This window comes from Quercus lobata, chromosome 4 (genome assembly GCF_001633185.2).
Source record: "Quercus lobata isolate SW786 chromosome 4, ValleyOak3.0 Primary Assembly, whole genome shotgun sequence".
Lineage (NCBI taxonomy): Eukaryota > Viridiplantae > Streptophyta > Magnoliopsida > Fagales > Fagaceae > Quercus > Quercus lobata.
Window position 1 is genome coordinate 32,533,274 of NC_044907.1, and position 22,265 is coordinate 32,555,538.

At 32.6% G+C, this 22,265-nt stretch overlaps 2 protein-coding genes across 2 annotated transcripts; both read left to right on the forward strand.

The window, feature by feature from the left end:
• Positions 1–297: 297 nt before the first annotated feature.
• Positions 298–6,129, forward strand: LOC115985054 (putative UPF0481 protein At3g02645). The gene is made up of 3 exons (XM_031108025.1): positions 298–375; positions 1,406–1,481; positions 4,673–6,129. The coding sequence occupies exon 3, from the start codon at positions 4,723–4,725 to the stop codon at positions 6,127–6,129; it is 1,407 nt and encodes a 468-aa protein (XP_030963885.1). The 5' UTR covers positions 298–375; positions 1,406–1,481; positions 4,673–4,722.
• An 11,759-nt stretch (positions 6,130–17,888) lies between these two features.
• On the forward strand, positions 17,889–19,208 carry LOC115985055. Its single transcript, XM_031108026.1, has 2 exons — positions 17,889–18,403; positions 18,536–19,208. Exons 1-2 carry the CDS (start codon positions 17,889–17,891, stop codon positions 19,206–19,208), a joined length of 1,188 nt encoding a protein of 395 aa, XP_030963886.1.
• The last annotated feature ends 3,057 nt before the right edge of the window (positions 19,209–22,265 follow it).

The following is a 22,265-nucleotide window of genomic DNA, read 5'->3' on the forward strand; positions in this document are numbered from 1 at the left end:
TTGGATAATTGACTTTTGCTTTCTAAACCGGGAAAGTAGCCGCAATAAGACTGTGTAAACAAGCTAAGAATGTTCTGCAGATTGAAAGTCAGTGTAAATGTGAGAGTAATTGATTTTGCTTTTTGAAACAAAAAGCTGCCGCAGTAGGACTGTAAACAAGCTAAGAATCTTTGTTTGTAAACTTGTGAAAATTACGTTGTCTAAACGTGTTTTGTGCTTGTATCAGTTGTAATTGTATGTACATATGAGAGAGAGAGAGAGAGAGAGAGGTCTATAAATAGGATTGCAAGAAGACAGCAATTCTGTAAGTGTGTACTTAAGTGGTGCTCTCAAGTCTCAAGGGTAAAAGCATTTGTTTCTGGGCCTATTTGCTAGGTAAGACTTGGAATTATTTAGAATTTATAATTTTGAGGAAATTATTTTAAATTTTTGCCTATTTGAATTTCTGATAAATTAGATCATATTGTTCAGTAGGCCCTAAGAAATTACTCTGGAAATCCTGAGTTTAGTATTGTAAGTTTAACAAGAAGAAAACAACCCATGTAATTGACACTTGACACAAAATTACACTTCAATTTTGAAATTTAATTTAATTTTTTCTTGTCTTTGGTTTTAATATTTATATATGATTTTACAATGACATAATTTGAAAATTGAGGTGTCACTATTTATCAATTCCTACACTGTTAATTTACCATATCATATTATCTTGTTTAATTGCAAAATAGTTTCACGAAATTGTAGACTTTTTTTTTGTGTGGATAAAACAACTTCTTTTTATTTTATTTTTATTTTTTTTGACTAAATGGATAAAACAACAACTTGATTGTTGATATCAAATTTTTCTTCAATTTTCCTTTAATTATATTATCAGCTTTACCTTTTCACTCTTTTTTTTTTTTTTTTTCCTTTTCTAATAAGGTTAATCTATTATATATTGAGGTTTATTAGTTTTTCTTCTTCTTCTTCTTCTCTTCCCCTTTTTACTAACTATTAATTTTACTGACAATTTATTAACACACCTTTATATACACTTTTGGTTCCTGTCAACTTTTTCTTAACCGTTAATTATATATAAAATGTATTTTGTTTTATCAAGATTTTCTTAACAGATTTTTTTTTTTTTTAATTCTTATAACAATGTATGTATGCTTTATGTCTCTATATACTCAACATATTGACACCTAATTCACGTTCAAAGGTTTCAAAGGTGTCAATATGATGAGTACAGCTTTTTCCTTTTTTAATAGTCACCTATTCATCTTATCAATCTATTCTTTTCACCATTAATCAATAATTATCATTCTCTTATAATTTTTAAATTGATTAAAAATCTAAATTCATTGAAATTTTTAATTTTATATCTAATGAAACTTTTATATATTCTCGAGTTTTCTTGGTGTAGTCAAATTCATCATCCTTCCTCCTCAAGGTCGCTTCTTAAACGTACTCTACAGTCTCTACCTATCAACGTAATTTAGGTATGTAATTCTCTTCTTTTTATTTTTATAATTTTTTATTTGCTTATTGAACAGAAAGACAATATGACGCTTGTGAAATCCATGGTACAATAATCTAATAGTGAATAGGAATATATATATATATATATATATATTAATGGTTTTTGATACTCTACTAGTGGATGTTGCTAATGACCTAACAAGAACAACTTCAAAATTATTTGGATCAAACCCTTCGCTAATTTTTCTTTTACTTATACATTTTCGTAATGTATATGAAAAATACTTATTTATTGCTAATATGCCTGTTTTTAAATTAAAGTTTTATTTTCTAATAATTTGTAAATTTGGTGCTCTCTATATAAATATATACTATGGTTATTGGTCTCATACTTTTTATATATATTTTTTTGCTAGAAAAAGATCTCTCATAATTTATATTGATACTAATTTAATGCTTAGTATATTAATTAATCTACATATACATCTTATTTTGTTAAATGCTGATATCAACTTGACATTTCATTTCATTTATAGATTGACACGTACGAATTTTAATTTACTTTTAACATATTGATTTTAATATTAACTTAGCTTTCAAGAGCAATTTAATTTTCACGTGGGTCTCGCATTGCTTAACTCTGCAACCATATTTTTTTAAATATTTAGAAATTTGGGATTTTAATTTATTTATTTATTTTGAATTGAAGGAAAGTTTCTACTTAATTTGTGTGTATGTGTAGAAGGTGATTTTCGTTTTCAATGATTATTATTATTTTTATATTTATAAATATTGGAGCCACAAATTTCACTCTCAGAAATTTTAAATTGTGTAATTATCATTCATTTATTTATTATCTATCAATAAAAGTATATTCTATAATTTCATAACAAAAATTATGTAACACACACCTTTAACTAGTATCCATATATAATTTTGGTAATTTCTAAAAATTTTAAATTTAGAACTTTTTTGCCCCATTATATTACTATATTTTTGTACTTTGAGATAAAGTTGTCCAAAACATTGATCTTTTAATAAATTTTTTGTAAATAACTTTTTCTTTAGAATGTGATTCATTCATCTTTTTTACTTTATTAATCTTATACCATAGGTAACTCATTAAGCCAAAGCATATTTAAAATATGTATTATTAGAAATAAGTAAATCTCCTTGATTGAAGTCTTCTTTATTTCCAAAAATAAATATCTTTATTTATTTATTTTTATTTTGAACTTAAAACTTAGAGATATAGACATTATATTTTTTTATTTTACTTTATATTAGATGAAAATAAAATCCCATTTTTTTTTGGTTAGTAGTTATAAATTTGTATTGTATCGCCATCAATGGAAAATAAACTTAATTTTTTTTTTTTAATACTTGTATGTGTTTAGGCATGTTACATTGATGTTTATAATCTAAATTATATCAAATTGATTACATTTTATATATTTCATAAAATTTTTAAAACTATTAATATGTGTCCTCTGATTGTGTGATCTCTATATTATTTTAACAAAAAAAAAAAATGATTTTAGATGTTTGAAAAATATTAGTAGTGCATACTATGATTTAAAAGATATTTTATAATTTATAAACTTTTTTGGAGAAGAATATAATTTATAAGCAGAGTGGATGAAGAAAGAAATTATTTAGAGCTATATAAAGACTAAATGTAAATATATTTTTTTTTTTTGTTTTTTTAGAAGAATATTTTATTTTACATGAAAAATAATATAGGTTAAATCAAAATTTACATTTCCACCACTGCTTGTAGGGGTATCGTTTTTGGTTGTGCATAGCACAGCTATCAATTTTGTACCCTTTGTCTATATATTGTCTCCAAATTTGGGTTATCCATGTCTGGTTCAGTTGTTTAGGATATGTTTATATTAATATTTTGGTCTGATTATGTTTTGTTAAGATATTTATAAAATATATAAAATGAAAATTTGAATTTTAGTTGACCTCATCTTATAATATTGAAACATAAGTTTTTTAAAATCTAAAATTTTCCAATCATTAAATATTTTTTTTCAATTTGGTGTTTAGAGTTTCAAATAGGGCTAAACTATTTAACCATGTTATTAATCCAAATTAATGACATGATTAGATCATGTTTTGCTCACTGTTAGATCTATTGACAATTAACAGCCCATAAAATGTGCAACTTTTCTCAAGTTGCATCAAGTGTAACTTGGACATATCTTATATGTGTTTTAATTATTTAAATTCCATCATATTTTTTGATATATCAATATAATACTAAAAAAATTCGGAATAAATTATATTTTATCTTCTTAAAAAAATTCCAATCTAATTAGATAAGTTATGAAGGTATCTTTTTCAAAGTCTTCAATTCGATTTATTTATTTATTAATAGTTATTAATTAAATGCACACATACACACACACACACACACATATATATATATATATATATAAAAGTCCAGGGAAAGATATAATTATTAATAGTCCAAGCTTGCAAGAAAGTACAAATGTTCCACATTGTGTCAAGAATTTTCTAAATATTGCTTCAAAAATTTGATACTATATTATCGTTTTAGTCTTAAATGAAAATTTTAAGAGGTGAATTATTCTCTTGCTCTAATTTGATATTGTAGATTGTTGAAGATTTTTGTAATGAGCTTGACTCTTTTAAATTCCTTGGCTCAAGATAATGTACATATTATCATAATGTAATTATTATGTGCCAAATTTCACATAGAAGTACTCTATTGACAATTGTGATGCCAAAAATAAAAACTAAAATCATTCCATAATATATGAGCCCTATCAAAAGGTTGAATATTTTATTTTTATTTCACCAAATTTTGTTACTATTATTGAAGGGTTAATTTGAGTTCCTTGAGTCTGACACGTTTTTTAAAATGGTAATATGTCAATCTCTTTTCTTGTCCTATTTTGTGCAGAGGGCCGTTGCCTCATCCGTTGTCTAAAACTTGTAAAATTGAATATCTTACTTTGAGTGAGGCTTGCTCTAGTGGCTTTTAAAAAATTTCCCTCCCCCCCAAAAAAAAAACACGTAAAAGATGGTATGATAATTGAAGTTATTGTGAAAGACTTCAATTGTTGTGGTGTGGTATTATTTGATTGTCTTATAAGTAGAATTATGGTTCAAATTTCTCATTCCTAATTATAAAAGTTGAGTTATAAAAAAAGAAAAAGAAAATATGACTCCATTATAGTGCTTGTGATTATTGTTTGTGTCATTAGGAAAAAAGGAACTTGGTGATTAATGAAGATGATGACTTCTATTGGTGCTTGTTCGCTTGAAAACGATGGTATGTGCAAAGATCATATCATTGACATTCCAATCACGAAACAGGATCTTATGTGCGACAAGCTGAACACTGACATTCCACTAGTCATGGAGCCAGCCATGTGGCCTGAGTGTTGCATCTACAGGGCTCCAAAGAGACTTCGCAGGATAAATAAAGAAGCCTATACTCCAAAGCTAATCTCAATCGGTCCTTTTCATCTCGGTGATCCTGAACTGAGGGAAATGGAAACGTCGAAAGTGAGATACTTTAAGGAATTTTGTTATCGAATTAGGAAAAGCCAAAAGGAAATCGCAAGCATCATTGAAGAAAACGAAGTAAAGATTCGCCATTGTTACTCAGAAATCTTTGATATCAGCAGCGCAGATTTCGTGAAAATGGTTTTATTGGATTCCACCTTTATTATTGAGCTTTTCTTGAGGAACAATGAAAATTATAAAAACGACTATATAGTAAGTAATCCAATGTTGCACGTCCATATACAAGAAGATTTGATATTACTCGAAAATCAGCTTCCATTCTTTATTCTCGAGGAGTTATATGAAATTTTTGTCAAAGGAAACAGTGAAAATTCCTCTTTTTTTGACTTGGCTTGCAACTATTTTTCTTCCTGTATCAAGAAAAAAGAGAAAAAGGAAGTAAAACATTTCACTGATTTGATCAGATATTCCTACTGTCCGATCAAACACAATACTTTTGGAGGTGGTATACGTGATCTATGTACTGCAAAAAAATTGTCTGAGGCAGGAGTGATATTCAAATTGGATAAAAAGGGAGACGCACTTGACATGGAATTTTTGAAGTCACCTTGCACAGAAAAATGTCAATGCTTCACTTGCTCATGGCTCTTAAATTGCTTACCGTGCTTGAAACGCTTTGGCTGCTTGGAACGTATGCAACCTTTGTTGAAGATCCCAAGGTTCGAGATAAATGACGGAACTGAAAGCCTTCTCCGAAACATCATGGCATTGGAGCAATGCCATTATCCAAGGGAAGCTTACGTATGCAATTATATAGTGCTATTGGATTATCTTATCGACACTAGAGAAGATGTGGATTTGCTGGTTGAAAAAAATATTATAGTTAATGATATAGGCAGCAATAAAGCAGTTGCTACCATGGTAAACAAACTTGGCCTTGAAATTGTGGAAGAAAATTCATGCTACACTGATCTCGCTGAAGACCTTAAGAATTACTATGATCAATGCTGCAACCATAATATGGGATACTTGAGAAGTACCTATTTCTCCAATCTTTGGAGAGGCACTGCAACTGTTGTTGGTCTTATAGTCTTTGGATTTACTTTCTGGAGTACCATTAGACCTTATGTAACTCATCAAATAGAGTCAGTCCATTGTGTCTGAGCTTTTGATACTCTCTTGTTCCTAATACCTAATAGGGTCTTTTATTCTTTATTTTGGCACAAACGTTGTATCAGCATTCTAGAAAAGTTTGTAAGCCAATAATAATAATGTTCTATTTTCTGTTATTTCAGTTTACCACCGAATGCTATTAATAATATCATTGTTTCTAGTGCGGGTAATACACATTTTCAGAGTAATTCCTACTAAGCATAACAGCCTCGCACTAACGAGAGTTTGTAGATGTTGTCCAGAGAGCATTGTTTTGATAGCTTTGTTATTCTAAAAAAGTCAATTTAAAAATATATATATATATATATATATATATATATATTATGAATAACAGTAACACTGTAACAGGGAAAATGGACATGATAACTATAAACTTTTATTTCCAAAACACCACAAGAGCAACCGAAAGCTCACGAGGGAACTGTTAGGTTTTAAGACTTTAAGAACTAATGTATTAGAACTTCAATGTGTATTATGTTGGTAAACCATGATCAAAACATAGAGTTTAGTTTAGGCTTGCTCAAAGTATGATTTGATGTAAACTTGGTATCGAGTAATTGCAGGAATTACTATTCAAAATCTACAAGGCTTGATCGATCAAATTTCGTGAATCAGTAGTTTTCTGCAGAACTATTAAACTAGCCCAAGCCCGTATGACGTGTAGGGTTTTGTGTTTCACTCCAAGTATAAAAAGAAAAACCCTAACTACATTTTAGAAGTCTTTCATTGAGTTGTGTATTAAATCTTTTGTGAGATCTAAGAGGTGTTTACCTTCATACACACATTTAGAGTTATCAAGATCAAGATTCACGTCAAAAACTTGATGATCTCTTTAGTTGCTGCATAAAGAACTTTAAAGAAGATTTGAAACCTTTGAGTGGAGTCTCAAAGTCACAAGTTGGAGAACTTGTGGTTGCTGCAGATTAAAGAAAGAAGTAGTCCGTGGACTCGGAGCTATCATGTGGTCGTGGTAGTAAGTTTTCTATACGAAGTAGCAATAGGATGTTAGCGGTCTAAGTTTTATAGTACAGACTTCCATTCTTTTATAGTGGATCTGTTTTTATTTTGAAGATAGCTAGGTTAAATCATCTCTAGATTTTTTACTGGTTAGGTTTTCTTGGGTCATCAGATCTGTGTGTTCTTTATTTTTCCGCATTATATCTGTTTTATACATATTGGTTTAATCTAGATCTAATTAACAAACTTATTAATCAACTTGGCTTAATATTAGGTTAAACATATTGTGTTAAGGAGTCTAGAAACTAACAAGTGGTATCAGGGCGGGTTAGCTCTTGTGTTTAGATCTCTTGATCTAAGAGTTGATCTTTGACTCCTGTTGTCATGGAACATGGTCACTTCCTTGTGATCCCTCCACACTTTGATGGTAATAACTATGTCTATTGGAAAGTAAAGATGAAAGCTTTTTTGAAATCTATAGATAAAAGAGTGTGGAACTCTGTTGAATACAAATGGGAGAAATCGACTACTCCTGTTAGTGAGTGGTCAACGTCCCAAAAAGAGGCAGCCGCTTTTAATAGCAAAGCCATAAATGCTATTTCTAATGTTGTTTTTATGGAGGAATTCAGGAGAATCTCAAATGTTGAGGTTGATTATACTACTTGGAAAATTCTCCAAACTATGTATGAAGGCACAAAGGCAGTTAAAATTAATAAGTTGCAGTAGTTAACAACTAAATTTGAAAGCATTAGAATGTTTGATGATGAAAATTTTGATGAATTCTATACTAAGCTTAATGATATTGTTAATTTTGCATATAATTTGCGTGAAATTTATGATCAACTTAAGATTGTTAGGAAGTTACGTAGATCCTTAATTGAGGACTTTAGACCCAAAGTGACTGTCATTACTGAAAAAAAGGATGTGGACTCTATCCCTGTTGATGAGCTTATAGGATCTCTTTAGTCCTATGAGCTAGACCTACCCAAAACAAACAAATCTAAATTAATGGCTCTAAAGTCAATTGATGATGTTGATGACAATGGATTTTGTAAAGTTGTGATTTACAACTATTTTATGTTGGCTTTAATTCCATGCCAAATTTGATTGTAATTATATTCAATCTTATGTACCCTATATTATTTGTGGGATTTCATTGTAAGGGTTATGTGTGAGAAAGAGTGTGAAGACTCAAGGCAAATTGATGAACAAAGAAGTTTTCGCGGGTAGCTCGCAAGTAGCCTTCCCGCGAAGTGAAGCATGTGCTCAGCACATGACTGGAATGCGAAGAGTCATGACAGATGGTGACAGCTGGTTTTCGCGAGTGTCTCGCGGGTAAGGCCTTCCCGCTAGATACCCGCAAAACATTTTATTTTGCTATTTTGTCATATCTGATACACCCTATCTCTACCCACACTATATATACCCACATTACCCACATATTGAGAAGAGTGCTTTTTGTTAGGACATATGTGGTTCACATGTTAAGAACATATGTTATGATTTTATGTAATTGGCTAATCTTTTGACAAAACGCACTTTACTTATAATTGGGTAGTTCTAGGATGTGTTCAAATATTTCAAGAAATAAAGTTTCAAGATCAAGTGTTGAAGTCATCAAGTCAGTCCAAGAAACAAGCTGAGAAGTGCAAATTCATTAAATCTCGATAGCTGTCTCGATAGCTACATCTATCGAGGTTTAAGGAAGCTATTCAGCCCATGGCTCGACACCTACTCGACAGCTTATCTGTCGAGATTTAAGAAATTCAGAAATTCTGATCTGATTTCTTGGAATCCGTGATTTTGTGTTTAGGTCTTCTTTTCTCCTAACCCTAAACATATAAAATGATTATTTTAAGGGCCGTCAAGGAGTTCACAAGTTGTACAAGCATTGAACAAACTCTGTTCAAGCAAATTGTAACCGGAGACGAAGTTCTTGCCCTTAGTTCATCTCTTTCTCTTGAAAAAGTTACTGTGTATGTGCACCGTAGGGTTTTGTAACCAAGCATCTTCTTAATCTTTATTGTGTGAATGAACTGAAGAAATTTGGAGCCAACAACTTTCTTAGTTGGTGATTGAAGTCACGTACTGGAATCCGCGCAATTTGTTAGTCACGTACTGGGGAGCCATGCATCAAAAGGGGGAACTGTCACTACAGAACAAATCTAATTGGATATTAGGATAAGGGTTCAACTGTAGGTTGGTAAGGTACTTGGGATTCCTTTACTTGTAACTGCTTGTTGCGATAATAATGGAGTTTCGAGAGTGGTGACCTGAAAATCATCCCATGGGGTTTTTATCCCATTAGGTTTTCCCCATTTGTAAACAAATCATCATGTCATTTATTTTTCACTGCATAATTAGTTTATTGGTGATTTGTTTGTGCTACCACACCTTTGCATGTTAATTTGATTAATTAATAACTTAACTAATTAATCAATTAATTCAATCACAAGGGGTCAATTCATTTTTGGCCTATCAAGTGGTATCAGAGCAGACACACTTTGATTAGGGTTTAATCTTTGCTATATTGATCCATTGACCCCTGTTTGTCATGGATAAAGGACAGTTGTTAATAATACCTCCTTTATTTGATGACACTAACTATGTATATTGGAAAGTACGCATGAGAGCTTTCTTACAATCTTTAGATGAGAAAGTGTGGCAAGCTGTGGAGATAGGCTGGACTAAGCCTACAGAAGCGCCGGCCGACTGGAATGACGCTAAGATCAAGGCGGTAAACTTCAACAGTAGAGCATTGAATGCGTTGTTTAGTGCGGTCACCAATGAGGAGTTCAAGAAGATATCCTTAACTGAAACTGCTAAGGAGGCTTGGACCATCCTCCAGACAACCTATGAGGGAACTACGGCTGTCAAAGACTCAAAACTTCAAAGGCTTACTACAAGCTTTGAAGAGATTAAGATGGAGGAGGATGAGTCGTTTGATGAGTTCTATGCCAAGCTTAAGAACATAGTGAACTCAGCCTTCAATCTTGGGGAAACCATTTTTGAACCCAAGATTGTAAGGAAGGTGCTCAGATCTCTACCCGAGAGATTCCATGCCAAGATCACGGCGATAGAGGAATCAATGGATATTGACAAGATTCCTTTAACTGAGCTAGTTGGAAACTTACAGACCAACGAGCTAGGATTGACAAGGATTGGCAAGACGGGTAAAGACAAGAGCATGGCACTGAAGGCCAAGAGCAGTGAGATAGATGAGTCTTCAGATGATGAAGCTTCCAAGATGAAGTCCTACATCACTAGACAGTTCAAGAAGTTTATGAAGAATGCAAATGGAAAGGGCTTCGACAAGGACAGCAGGCAATCCAGTTCTTCTCAGTTTAAAGGCCAAGACAAAGGGAAGAAGGATGCTAAGGAAGGTGGTCAGTACACTGTTCCCACAGGACCTAAGTGCTTTGGGTGTCAAGGCTTCGGTCACATGAGACATGAGTGCCCTACTTATCTCAAGAGCATTGGGAAGAGCAAGAAACTTGATGTTACTTTGAGTGACACCGAGCCTGAGGATGATTTCGACAATGAGGATGACGAAATCTTGAATGCCTTCACTGCCACTGTTAATCCTACTGATGAGATTGTTGAAGATGTGGTTAAAGAAGAGGAATTGGTGGAATCCAAGTTTGAGAAGATGGATGATCAAGATAACATCCATACAACCTATGAGAAACTGTATACGCTTTCTGAGAAGCATGAGAAACTATATAGGCTAACCACCAAAAAGCTCATTGATGTAGAACTTGATCGTGAGGAGCTTTCCACAAAGTTTGATGAGGCAAATCAGACTATTGAAGCATTGAGGTTCGAGAACACTTTCTTGGCTGAGAGGACCAAGAAGCTTGAAGTAGAGTTGTTTCAAGTCAGAGCTCAATTGGAGAGGACTTCAAGTGAAAAGCTTGACGAGATGCTCAGCATTCAGAAATCTGCTTCAGATCGAATAGGTTTAGGGTATGATTTCTCTTCCTCTAATATTGCTTCTACTAGTACTATCGGTTTTGTTCCTTCTGCTAATAATGTTAAAATTGAGAACAATGAGGTTAAAACTGAATTAGCTAATGAGAACTTAGACAAAGGTAAATCTATCTTAAGAGCACCCCCTAAGCAAGATAAGAATGAAGTTAAGAACCCTAGGGCTAAAAATGCTAACTCTCAAAAGTCTAAATAGAAGAAGCAGCATCTTTGTCATCATTGTGGAATTACCGGTCATACTCGACCAAATTGCTATAAGTGGCTAGCCACTCAACAGAGCAACGACATGATAGCATCTGGGAATCAGAATTAGCTTCAATCCTCTCTTGCTCCCCTTGGAAATCTTCTCAAAGCCCTCATGTTCCATTTGAACTTGAATGGTTTTAATTCTTCCCCCTCACCGCCGGTTCAAGGGTTTAATCAAAGGAAAGGTTCTTTTAAGGTGTGGAAGGAAAATGGCTCCAAGTGATTTTGTCACTTTTCTTTCTCTTTTCTTGTTTTTGTATGTGCATTACTTATGTATTTTGCTTTCAAGTTTTAAGTCAGTCTAGTTTCTATGCTTTGGCTATTTAACATGTTTTTCTTTGGTTATTTTTCAGTTTTGCTTTGTTTTGTTTTTCATATAAAAATTTAAAAAAAATTGAAAAATCAGAAAAATACAAAAACAGTGTGTGTTTTGTGTACATTGGTACTTGTGTACCTTGGATGGCTATTGAAACAATGTTTTCTAAACTTTGTATCTTTTGTAACTTAGATGAGTATCTCTATGCATAACTAAGCAAGTGAGCTTTATGGCTCTTGTTTGTGATGAGTAAGATTAAGTTATCTCTTGTACTTAACACTCATATCACTCTTTTTGACGGGAAGGACTAGAAAATCCTAAGAGAAAGGCATAAATAACCATCTCACCACTGTTACCCGCCAATCATAATATGATACCTGTATGCTTTGGCATAACAAAAGTGCAGTGTCAATGACATTTGTGTGGTTAGGCATAGAAAAATTGGAATGTCAAATATCATTGGATATTTCTTTTCTCTCTCTTATATGCCCATGCATGATATGCTTAAAAAAAAAGAATATGCAAAGAAAAATCAAAAGCAAAAAGATAAAAAATGCTTTAAAAATGATTGCAAGCGTGTATTCTAGGGGATGTGGGAATTATAGGATGTACCTCGAAGGTGAAAGTCCCCATCAACCAGTTATGATTGTGTGTGAGTTAAAGTGATTTTCTCATATCTCAAATCGTCATAACATGTATACACTTATGCAATCTTGCGATGTTTTTTACACACAACACGCAATATTATTTGCTACTCTTGATACATGTGCAGGTACAATGTGATTTGGCCATCACAAGGTTTTACATGTGTTAATGTATACTCACTAAACTGTCTTGACTTGTTTTTGGAATATAAAATTGGTTAGACTTGTTTAGTGTGTGTGTGTGTGTTTTTGATCCATGTGCTTAAAAATCTTTGTTGAGAGATATTTTTGAGAGCATAATATGTTGATTGGATCATTGGTTGAGTTGCATGCTTGATTGCATTCATGTCTGTGTTTTTCTCTTTTCGAAAAACTGTTTTGAAAAGCTGGCTCGACACCTCCTTGACACCTCCTTGATAGCTAACTATCTGTCGAGCTTTCTTAACTTTTTCTTATCACAATCTCGCTAGCATCTCGATACCTTGTGGATCGATCGAGATAGTTTCTATCCCCTCGATAGCTTCTTGACACTTGGTGGATCGATCAAGATTCATCTCTTGCTTCTGGTGTTTCTATTCCTCGATAGCTTCTCGACACATAATCTGTCGATGTTGTTTTTCTCGACACCTACTCGATAGATTCCTCGACACCACCTCGACACCTCATCTGTCGAGATTTACTAAAGGTTCTATTTAAGCTCCTCGTGCGATCCGGCTGTCATTTTCTTGATATCTCTCTCGATTGATCTTTGTTTTCTCTCCCAAACACTCTCTTCTTCCCCTCAAATTTGTTCTACAAGGTTTCTTCAAGCTTCACCAAGCTTTTCTTCACGTGGTAAGCTTTTATTCTCTTGCATTTCATGCATTCATGTTTTTGAAACCTAAGTTTTGGGATTTTTTTTTTTTTCAAATTTGGGTTTTTTCAAAATTGATGAGATATTGTTGAAATTTTGAGTTAGTTTTTGAAGATTTGATCTTAAAAACTTCATGCATTGCATTACATTTGCATTATAACAGTATTATCATGCATTTTGATATGTGCAATCTCTTTGTGTGCTGATAGGATTGGATTGGGCTGAGCCCATGATGTATTTACTTTGCACGTCACATGTTCATGCATTCTCCATGCATATGTACTTCTTTTCACATATTCTTCTTATTGTGAACTGTTTTGGGACTTTTCTGATTGTCTTTTCCTCTCTCTCCCTCTCTTTCTGTTTACGTTAGTCATGTCTATGGCACCTAAGCATAAATCTACTCTGGCTTGGAACCCTCTTTGTTCCGGTGCTTCTTCATCTTATGATCATGCACCTCTTTCTCTTCGATTCCGTGATGATGATGCCCACAAGGCATTTTCGGAGAACTTTTCTCGACGACGCATTCATTTGGAGCGCCAAGTTATTTTAGGTCATTTTGCTGACACCGACCTTCCCACTGTCATTCACAGTCAGGAATGGGAGTCTCTTTGTGACGAGCCTCTCATTTGTCCTCTCGTGCTGATTCAGGAGTTCTACTCCAACATGCACAGGATTAGCCATTCCGTACCTCATTTCGTTACTCGTGTCAGAGGTATTTCTATTTTTGTCACATCGCAACTTGTTGCGGATGTGCTTAGGGTTCCTAGGATAGAGTTTCCTGACTATCCTTCCTATGAGTGTCTAAGGACTGTGTCCAAGGATAAGCTCATGTCCGCTTTCTATGAGCGTCTTTCGGAGTGGGGTGAGCGCCAGTTCACTTACTGTTCGGCCTTTGCAAAGGGCCTGTGGTTTTTGAACATGGTGATGGCCTTTGTACTTTATCCTCTCTCGCACTACAACTCCATTACAGAGTCTCGTGCTCGTTTCTTGTTATCCCTTCTTGAGCATCTTACCATAGACTTCCCCTCCCACTTTATTTTGTCTTTGATAGATGTTTTTCAGGATTCGGTGTCCCGTGGTAAGCTCATCTTTCCTTCTGCTATCACGAGGATTTTACGCCACTTTTTTGTCCCTTTTCCCGCGTCCAACCCCTTCACTTTCATGTGTGCCATAAACGCCACTACTGTAAAACGTAGTGAGGCATAGTTTAGGTCGCGACAGCAGGATTCTGCACCTCCCTCCCATCCGAACCCATCTCATTCTGCTCGACCCACATCCGCTCCCTCTTCTTCTTCGGGTGATGTGGCTCTTAGAGACATCATGGCGCAATTGCAGCGCATGGATGCTCGCTTTGATACATTCTCTACGAAGTTGTATCAGGTGAACATTCGTGTCAGTCGTATAGCAGGGCGAAAGCTGTCCATGGGTGGTTTTGCTTCTGAGGCTTCTCCTCCACTACCTCCTCCTGTGGCTTTTGAGGATGAGGATGATGATGACAGTGATGACGATGATGCTTCAGATGATGATGATGGAGATGCTAGCTCTACCGATGAGATGTCTACTTGACACTATTACCTTTTGTCATTCGTGACAAAAAGGGGGAGTAGTTTTGGATATGAGAGTAGTCATTCTTAGGGGGAGAGTTAGTATAGGTCATTTGGTTAGGCGGAGTGTTGTTGAGTGCTGAGGGATATAGTGAGGATGTTATGTATCTTTTCTTTTCTTTCTTTTATAGATACATTGTTCTTGTACATGAGGTCTTGTGACCATTTATGACATACATTGTACTTATCTCTTTCTTTATGTTGATGTATGTTGTTTCTTTCACCTATCCTTTCATGTGTTGTTTCTTTTCTCCCTTTATACACATGCTTCTTATTATTTGTATGCAATCTATTATTTCTATTTCACACAAAGATGTTTTGATGAGTTTTGTTTAAAGTGTTTCAGAAATACAGGTTGTCAAAGTCTACTTGCCATAAACTCTCTTCTTGCAAAGTTTTTCAAGAGTTTGTGTTAGGATAGATTTTATTGTATTCAACAAGTGAATATGAGATGGGTCTAAAAAGTGTAAACCCATCCCCGCCCTGCCTCGTGGTGCAGGTCTAAAATCTCGTCCCATCCCCGCCCCACCACCTTTGCAGGGCGGGGAAAACCTGCACGGGGCAAAGCGGGGAGGGGCGGGTCAAGTAGGGCGGGGAAAAATTGCCATCCCTATGTGATCTCTAATTTATTTAACAAGAAATCATAATCTAATTATTTTTTACAAATATTAACTGCTCAATATAATTTAAAATGTAGTTCATAGTTTATAAGCTAACGGGTTGAAAAAACAAATTATATGAGTTATGTGAAGGCTAACTTGATATATTTTTAAATCATGTGAAATATATATATTATTTTTTGAATTAATTATTTTTTTTTTATTTAGCTTGGTTCCCTAATAGTTTTTCTATTTCAACCACTGCACGTGAGGGGAAGTATTTTTTTATGAATTTGGTTTATTTTCAGTACTTTTTTTAATTAGAAATCTTCTTTTGTTTTAAATAACAATGGCAAGTGATGATAATTTTTAATTTCTACATTTTATTTAGTTAGTCGGTGATATGACTGTTTCTCATTAAAACAAAAGGAGATTTCAGTTAAAAAAGTACTAGAGGTAAGTCAAAACCTTTTTTTATTGTGCATAGCATAATAATCAATTTTGTTATCTTCTTCTATATCTTGGCTCAAAATGTTGGTCTAATTTGTCTGGTTCGGTTCTTTTAGGATATGTTTGTTCAATATTAATGTTTGGTTTGACTTTTACACTATGTTGTTTTAATGGAAAATCTTGTGTGAAAAAAAATATATATATATATATATATATATATTTTTTTTTTTTCATTTTTTAGTATTTGTTAGCTTTAGAAAAAATGAATTAAAAGAAAACTATTTTTGGTCAACATAAATAGAGATTGTTTTTTACTAATTATATTTTATGATAAGCTAAATAAGGAAAGTTGGAAGATTGTTTTCCAACATTCCAACACATTTAACATTGTTACCAAACATTGGAAAATGAAACAATTTTATAGAAAATAGTTTTTGAAAAGTAACTCATTTTCTATAAAACTTTAAAGTCGAAACAAACAAAGTTTTTTTAGTTTATATAGTTTTGAATATGATATTATATATCCATATTTTTATAATAATATAAAATGAAAAATTTTGACTTATGGTTCATCTTCTAATTATATTGCAACATAATTTTTTGAAAATCCAGTGTTTTCATGTCATCCATTTAAATTATTAATTAATTTGGTTTTTAGTGTAACAAATAGTAATAAGCTATGTATGTTTAAACTTTTATTTTGAATTCATCATATTTCTGGATAGAGAAAAGTAACACTAAAAAAATCTGGCTAAATTATGTTTTTATCCTCTAAATAAGTTCTAATTGAATTGGATAATTTTTCTAAAAAATATCTAATTTAAAATTGTATTTATTAATAGTTATTGATTAAATGTGTATCATATATGAGTAGTTTTTGTCAAACATTCAAGAGCAGGCCCGATAGAAGTCCGAGCTTAATTTCAAGAAAATTCAAATGTTCAATTGTGTAAGGACTTTTACTAAATATTGCTTCAATTATTTGATACTATAATATTCTCCATTTACTCTCAATTTTTTTTTTTTTCATAAATTCATTTACTCTCAAATTAAAATATTTAAGAAGAAAAATATTTTCTTGCTCGAATTCGATCATGTACCTTCCCAATATAAAGTTACTTAATTATTGAAGAGTTTTGTAATGAGCTTGAAATTTTACATTCCTTGGCGCAAGAAAATGTACATATCATCATGTTGTAATTATTATGTGTCAAATTTCACATGAAGTAGTGTATTGAAAATTGTGTTGCCTGCATTAAAAACTAAAATCATTCTGCTATAACAAAATCTTTTTAGCTTTAATGTTTTATTGTTAATCGTATAATATACAAATGGTACAGTTAATAGGAAAAGTTTCCTATAAGCACAATTACACTTTTTCTTAAGACAATAAATGTTTGTTTATTAATTTTTTAGATAAGTTTTTAAATTCATTTTCCTAATTATATTATGTGTTTTTCTCTTGTATAATTGAATATCTTCAAGAGAGGATCGCTCTAGTGCCTTTTAAATTTTTTTTGCAAAGATGAAAATACCTAATATGAAATAGTGTTGAAGATAAGCATATCAACCCATGAGTCCTAAAAAAGGTATAGTAATTGAAGCTATTTTAAATCGTTCCTCTTGGAATAAGATGTAGAATTAATGATGTCTTTATTGACCAATTCAGTCCCATTGACCCATTTTTTTAAAAGAAAACTAGGGTTTTAATCTCTCTTTCCTCTTTTGTTAGTTGACTAATGTTATAATTATAAACTATTTTACAATATTCTTACAATTTGTTGATGTGGCCAATTCTTATTAGTTATTATCCAAACTTACCATTAACATCACTTTTTTATTTATCAATAATCATTCACCACATCAGCAATTTGTAAAAAATGTTGTAAAATAATTTGTAACTCTACCATTTTCTATGTTATAACACTAATTGAGCTTTCCACCAAAAAAAAAAAAGAAAAAGAAAAATCCATTATAGTGCTAGTCATTATTGTTTGTGTTATTAGGAAAAAAAAGGAACTTGGAGATTAATGAAGATGGAGCTGACTAGTGCTACTGGTTCACTTAAAAATGATCTTGTGTGAAGAGTCGATGGTTGACATTCGAATAGTCACGGAAAGTGATCTTATGTGCGAAGAGCTGATCATTGATGTTCCACTGGTCGTGGAGCCAGCCCAATGGCCCGAGTGTTGCATCTATAGGGTCCCTAAGAATCTTCGCCAAATAAATAAAGAAGCCTACAGTCCAAAGCTTATCTCAATAGGCCCTTTTCACCACGGTAAAGAAGAAGTGAGGGACATGGAAAAGCTGAAAGTGAGATACTTGAAGGAGTTTTGTTATCGAACTGGAAAATGCCAAAAAGAAATAGCAAGGGTCATTGAAGAAAGTGAAGTAAAGATACGTCATTGTTACGAAGAGATCTTTGATATCAGTAGTGAAGATTTCGTGAAAATGGTTTTATTGGATTCCAACTTTATCATTGAGCTTTTCTTGAGAGCTGATGATAAAAAGGATTCCATGTCAAGTAAACCATTGTTGAATTGCCATATACAGGCAGACTTGATATTACTTGAGAATCAGCTTCCATTCTTCATTCTCGAGGAGTTGCATAAGAAATTTTCCCAAAAACAAAATAGCGATAATTCATTTTTTATGCTTGCCAGAAAATATTTTACTTTTTATATCAAGAATACACTAGCTGAGAATAATGAAGTAAAACATTTCACTGATTTGATCAGATATTCTCGTCGCCCACAGTCAAAATTAAAATTCGAAGAGAGATGTGATCTATATAGTGCAACAAAGCTACATGCTGCAGGAGTGGTATTCAAAAAGAATGACAAGGAAGGTCCCCTTGACGTAAATTTCCAGAAGTGTCAGCCCTTGGATAAATGTCCATGCTTCACTTGCTTATGGCTCTTAAATTGGTTACCATGCTTGAAATGCTTTTGGTGCTTGGAACGTATGCAACCTTTGTTGAATTTCCCAAGCATCACGATAGATGATGGAACTGAAGGCCTTCTCAGAAACATCATGGCATTGGAGCAATGTCATTATCCATTTGAAGCTTACACATGCAACTATATGTTGCTATTGGATTATCTTATCGACACCAGAGAAGATGTGGATTTGCTGGTTAAAGAAAAGATTATAGCTAATCAGTTAGGAAGTAATGAAGCAGTTGCCAATATGGTAAACAAACTTAGCCTTGAAATTGTGGAAAATAATTCTTGTTACGCTGATCTCGCTCAAGACCTTAATAAGCACTATGATCAATGTTGCAACCATAATATGGCATCCTTGAGAAGTATCTATTTTGCTGATGTTTGGAGAGGTACCGGAACTATTGTTGGACTTATAGTCTTTGGATTCACTTTCTGGAATACCATTAGGCCTTATGTAATCAAATAGATTCAGTCCGTTGAGTTTGAACTTGTCATTTTGTTTAGCTTTGTGACAGCCTTCCATCAATTGGCTTGTCTATCCTATTCCCTATATTTGGCACTGGTTGTTTGAATTTTTTTATTTTTTTATTTTTTTTTTTTTTATGAATGGTTGTTTGAAATGTTGTTTTGGCATCTATGAAGAGTTTGTATTTCAAGCGATAATAAAGTTCTGTTATTTGTAATTCCGTGTCCGTTTGCTACAAACTTTTTGGTTTAGCTTTTACTTTATTTTATTTATGTATAGTATTTTTAAATATCATTTTTCCTTAAAACTTCAAATTTTCATTCCTCCCGAAATTGGGAGGAATGAGAGGGAATTTTGAGAGAAATGAGAGGGAATTAAGTTAGATTTAATGAATTTCTTACTTAAACTTCCAAAATACCCCTATATATTCAACTCTTTATTTTAAAATAAGGGTCTAATGGTAATATTGTCATAAAATTATTTCATTCTATTCCCTTTATTTTACTTCCAAATAAGATCATTTACATTTCATTCATTTTCATTCATTTACATTTCTTTATTTTAAAACATCCAATCAAGGTTACTTAATTCTATTCCATTCTATTCTTTTTCATTCATTTCTATTGCTTAAATACATTCCATTCATTTTCATTTCCTTATGATCATTCTATTCCCTTACAAACTCTCAAACGAAGCCTTAAAGTATGTACAAGTATACTTTAAATCACTTTTAACAAAAGACAATTAAAAAAAAAAAAAATTAAAAAGCAATCATTGTTTCTTGTGAGGGTAATGCCTAGTATAGATTTTTCTTTTTCTTTTTAAAGAGTAGTTTCTACCAAGCATAACTACCTTACATTTTCATATATAAATGTTAATTATGTAGTATCTAACAAAATTTAAGATATGATTGTTGTTTCCTCTTTTTGCATAAATAATCTGATTAAACAAAGAAGAAAATAGTCTACGTGGTGTTTGATTTTTGATTAGCATACATCCCAATCCTTTTTAATCCAATAGCATAAAGAGATAGTTCGGAGATGTTGTCCTGAGAGAAAATGAATAACAGTAACACTATAATAGTGGCATGGGACGTGATAATATAACTCTAAGCTTTAATTTCCAAAACAATCAACAAGAGCAACAGGAAACTTGTTAGTGAATTACAGACATCAGATGCCATCAAGTAGCTTGGTAGAAAATTATAAGTGTAAAACTGTTAGTACTTTTCTACTTTTTGAATTTCCCTCGCATTGGCTTCTGATCCATCTGCTGAAGGAAAATCTATACTATTTGTTTTACATCACTTGTGAACTGTTCATACTTCTTGCTTTTAAGCTTAATCTTACTATGTTTCATCTCAATTGAACGGGCATGTTGAACTCAGGATTTGAGACATTACTATTGGAGATGACTCCATGATTTTCTCGTACCATAATTTCCCCCTTTGAATTCCTTTGTATTTAATTTTGTGTATAAAATCCTCGTAATAATACACAAAAGTGACAAAACCCCAATGTATGGGAGTTTCTCCATTTCTTTATCTTTCTACAAGAAAAATGGAGCTCTATGAAGGCAACAAAGCCATGAGAAGTTATTAAGAACATTTCGATGCGAAGTTTTGGTGGGTTTCTTCTCTTCTAGCACAATCATTTAACTGGACAGAAATAATCCTTTATTTATTATTATTATTTTATGCCTTGGGAATATAGAGGTTATGAGCTTTTTGGAAACAAAACTTTTCCATTCGGGCTAGAACGTCCAGCAAAGCCAATCAAAACCACCTTGTTTGGACTAAAAAAAAAATACACCTTGTTTGGATTGAGTTAAAAGATAGCTATAAATGTAACTGTGCAAATGGGTGATCCACCGACATCCTTTGAAGGAGATGGGCCATTTTCTTAAAACATTTTTGGGTCTATTTGGAACCCAAACATAGAGTTAAAGTAAACCAGTTACAAAACTTAGTTTTTCTTTTGAGGGTAAATTATAGTCAACAATTTTGAGATTTAATGTCAGTCAGGTTTAAAACATTTCAAAACTAACTAATTTGTTTCTTAATTACTGTTATAGAGAGCAGGAAAATAGTGACAATTTAGGAATCAAGTTTGTCAATTTTGAAATGTCTTAAACCTGTATAATATTAGTCTAAAACTCAGAGAATATTACTCTATTTTACCTTTTTTATATATTATTATTTGAAAGATTTGGGCCCAAGGTTTAGAGAATTGTCTTTAGGCAACTGTAGTTCCTCTCATGGTGGACAAAAAAGGTTAAGAGAATTGTCTTTAGCCAACTGTGGCATCGATATTCAGTTTATGGCAACAGCTTTACGCAAGGAAGCCATATTAAACCAATAAAAGGAAAGAAATGTGAAAATAGGTCTGCATGGGTAATTCTACAATACCCTTTTTTTTTTTGGTTGGGGGGAATGATACCCACAAATAAGTAACTTGCTATATCAGGTTATTAAAACATTACATTTAATGGTTTTAGCATTACATTGGACAGTACTGATATTATGTGCTCGTTTGGATAGCACTTATTAGTGCTGCGTCTGCGTTTCCTTAGTATTTTTTTTTTTTTTTCTTTTCAGCCGCAATGGTTGACCCATTCTTCTGTGAACAGTGCACTTGTGCACTGTTCATGAGTCCCACAAACTCCACTTTTTATCAACTTTTTCATTAAAAATGGGTCCCACAGCACTATTCATACATTTAAAAATTATTTTGCTACAGTGTTTTTAGTTTTCAATTTTCAGTTTCAGCAAAATAAGTTCTATCCAAACATACCCTATATGTGTCTCTACTTTTGTCATATTTAGTGGTTCTCTTATTTTTTCTCACATTTAATAGTTTTATTGTCATATTAGATAGTACCAATATTATATTTGATTGTACTTTTGTCACATTCGTAGATATATTAAACCAACTTAAGATACACTTATGACAAATTAAAAATGGCAATGGATTTGGTTTTGGGACAAAAGATACATTTTTATACTCAAACCATGTATTTAAGATCTAATATTTTGTGTGTCTTTGTATTAAAATCCAT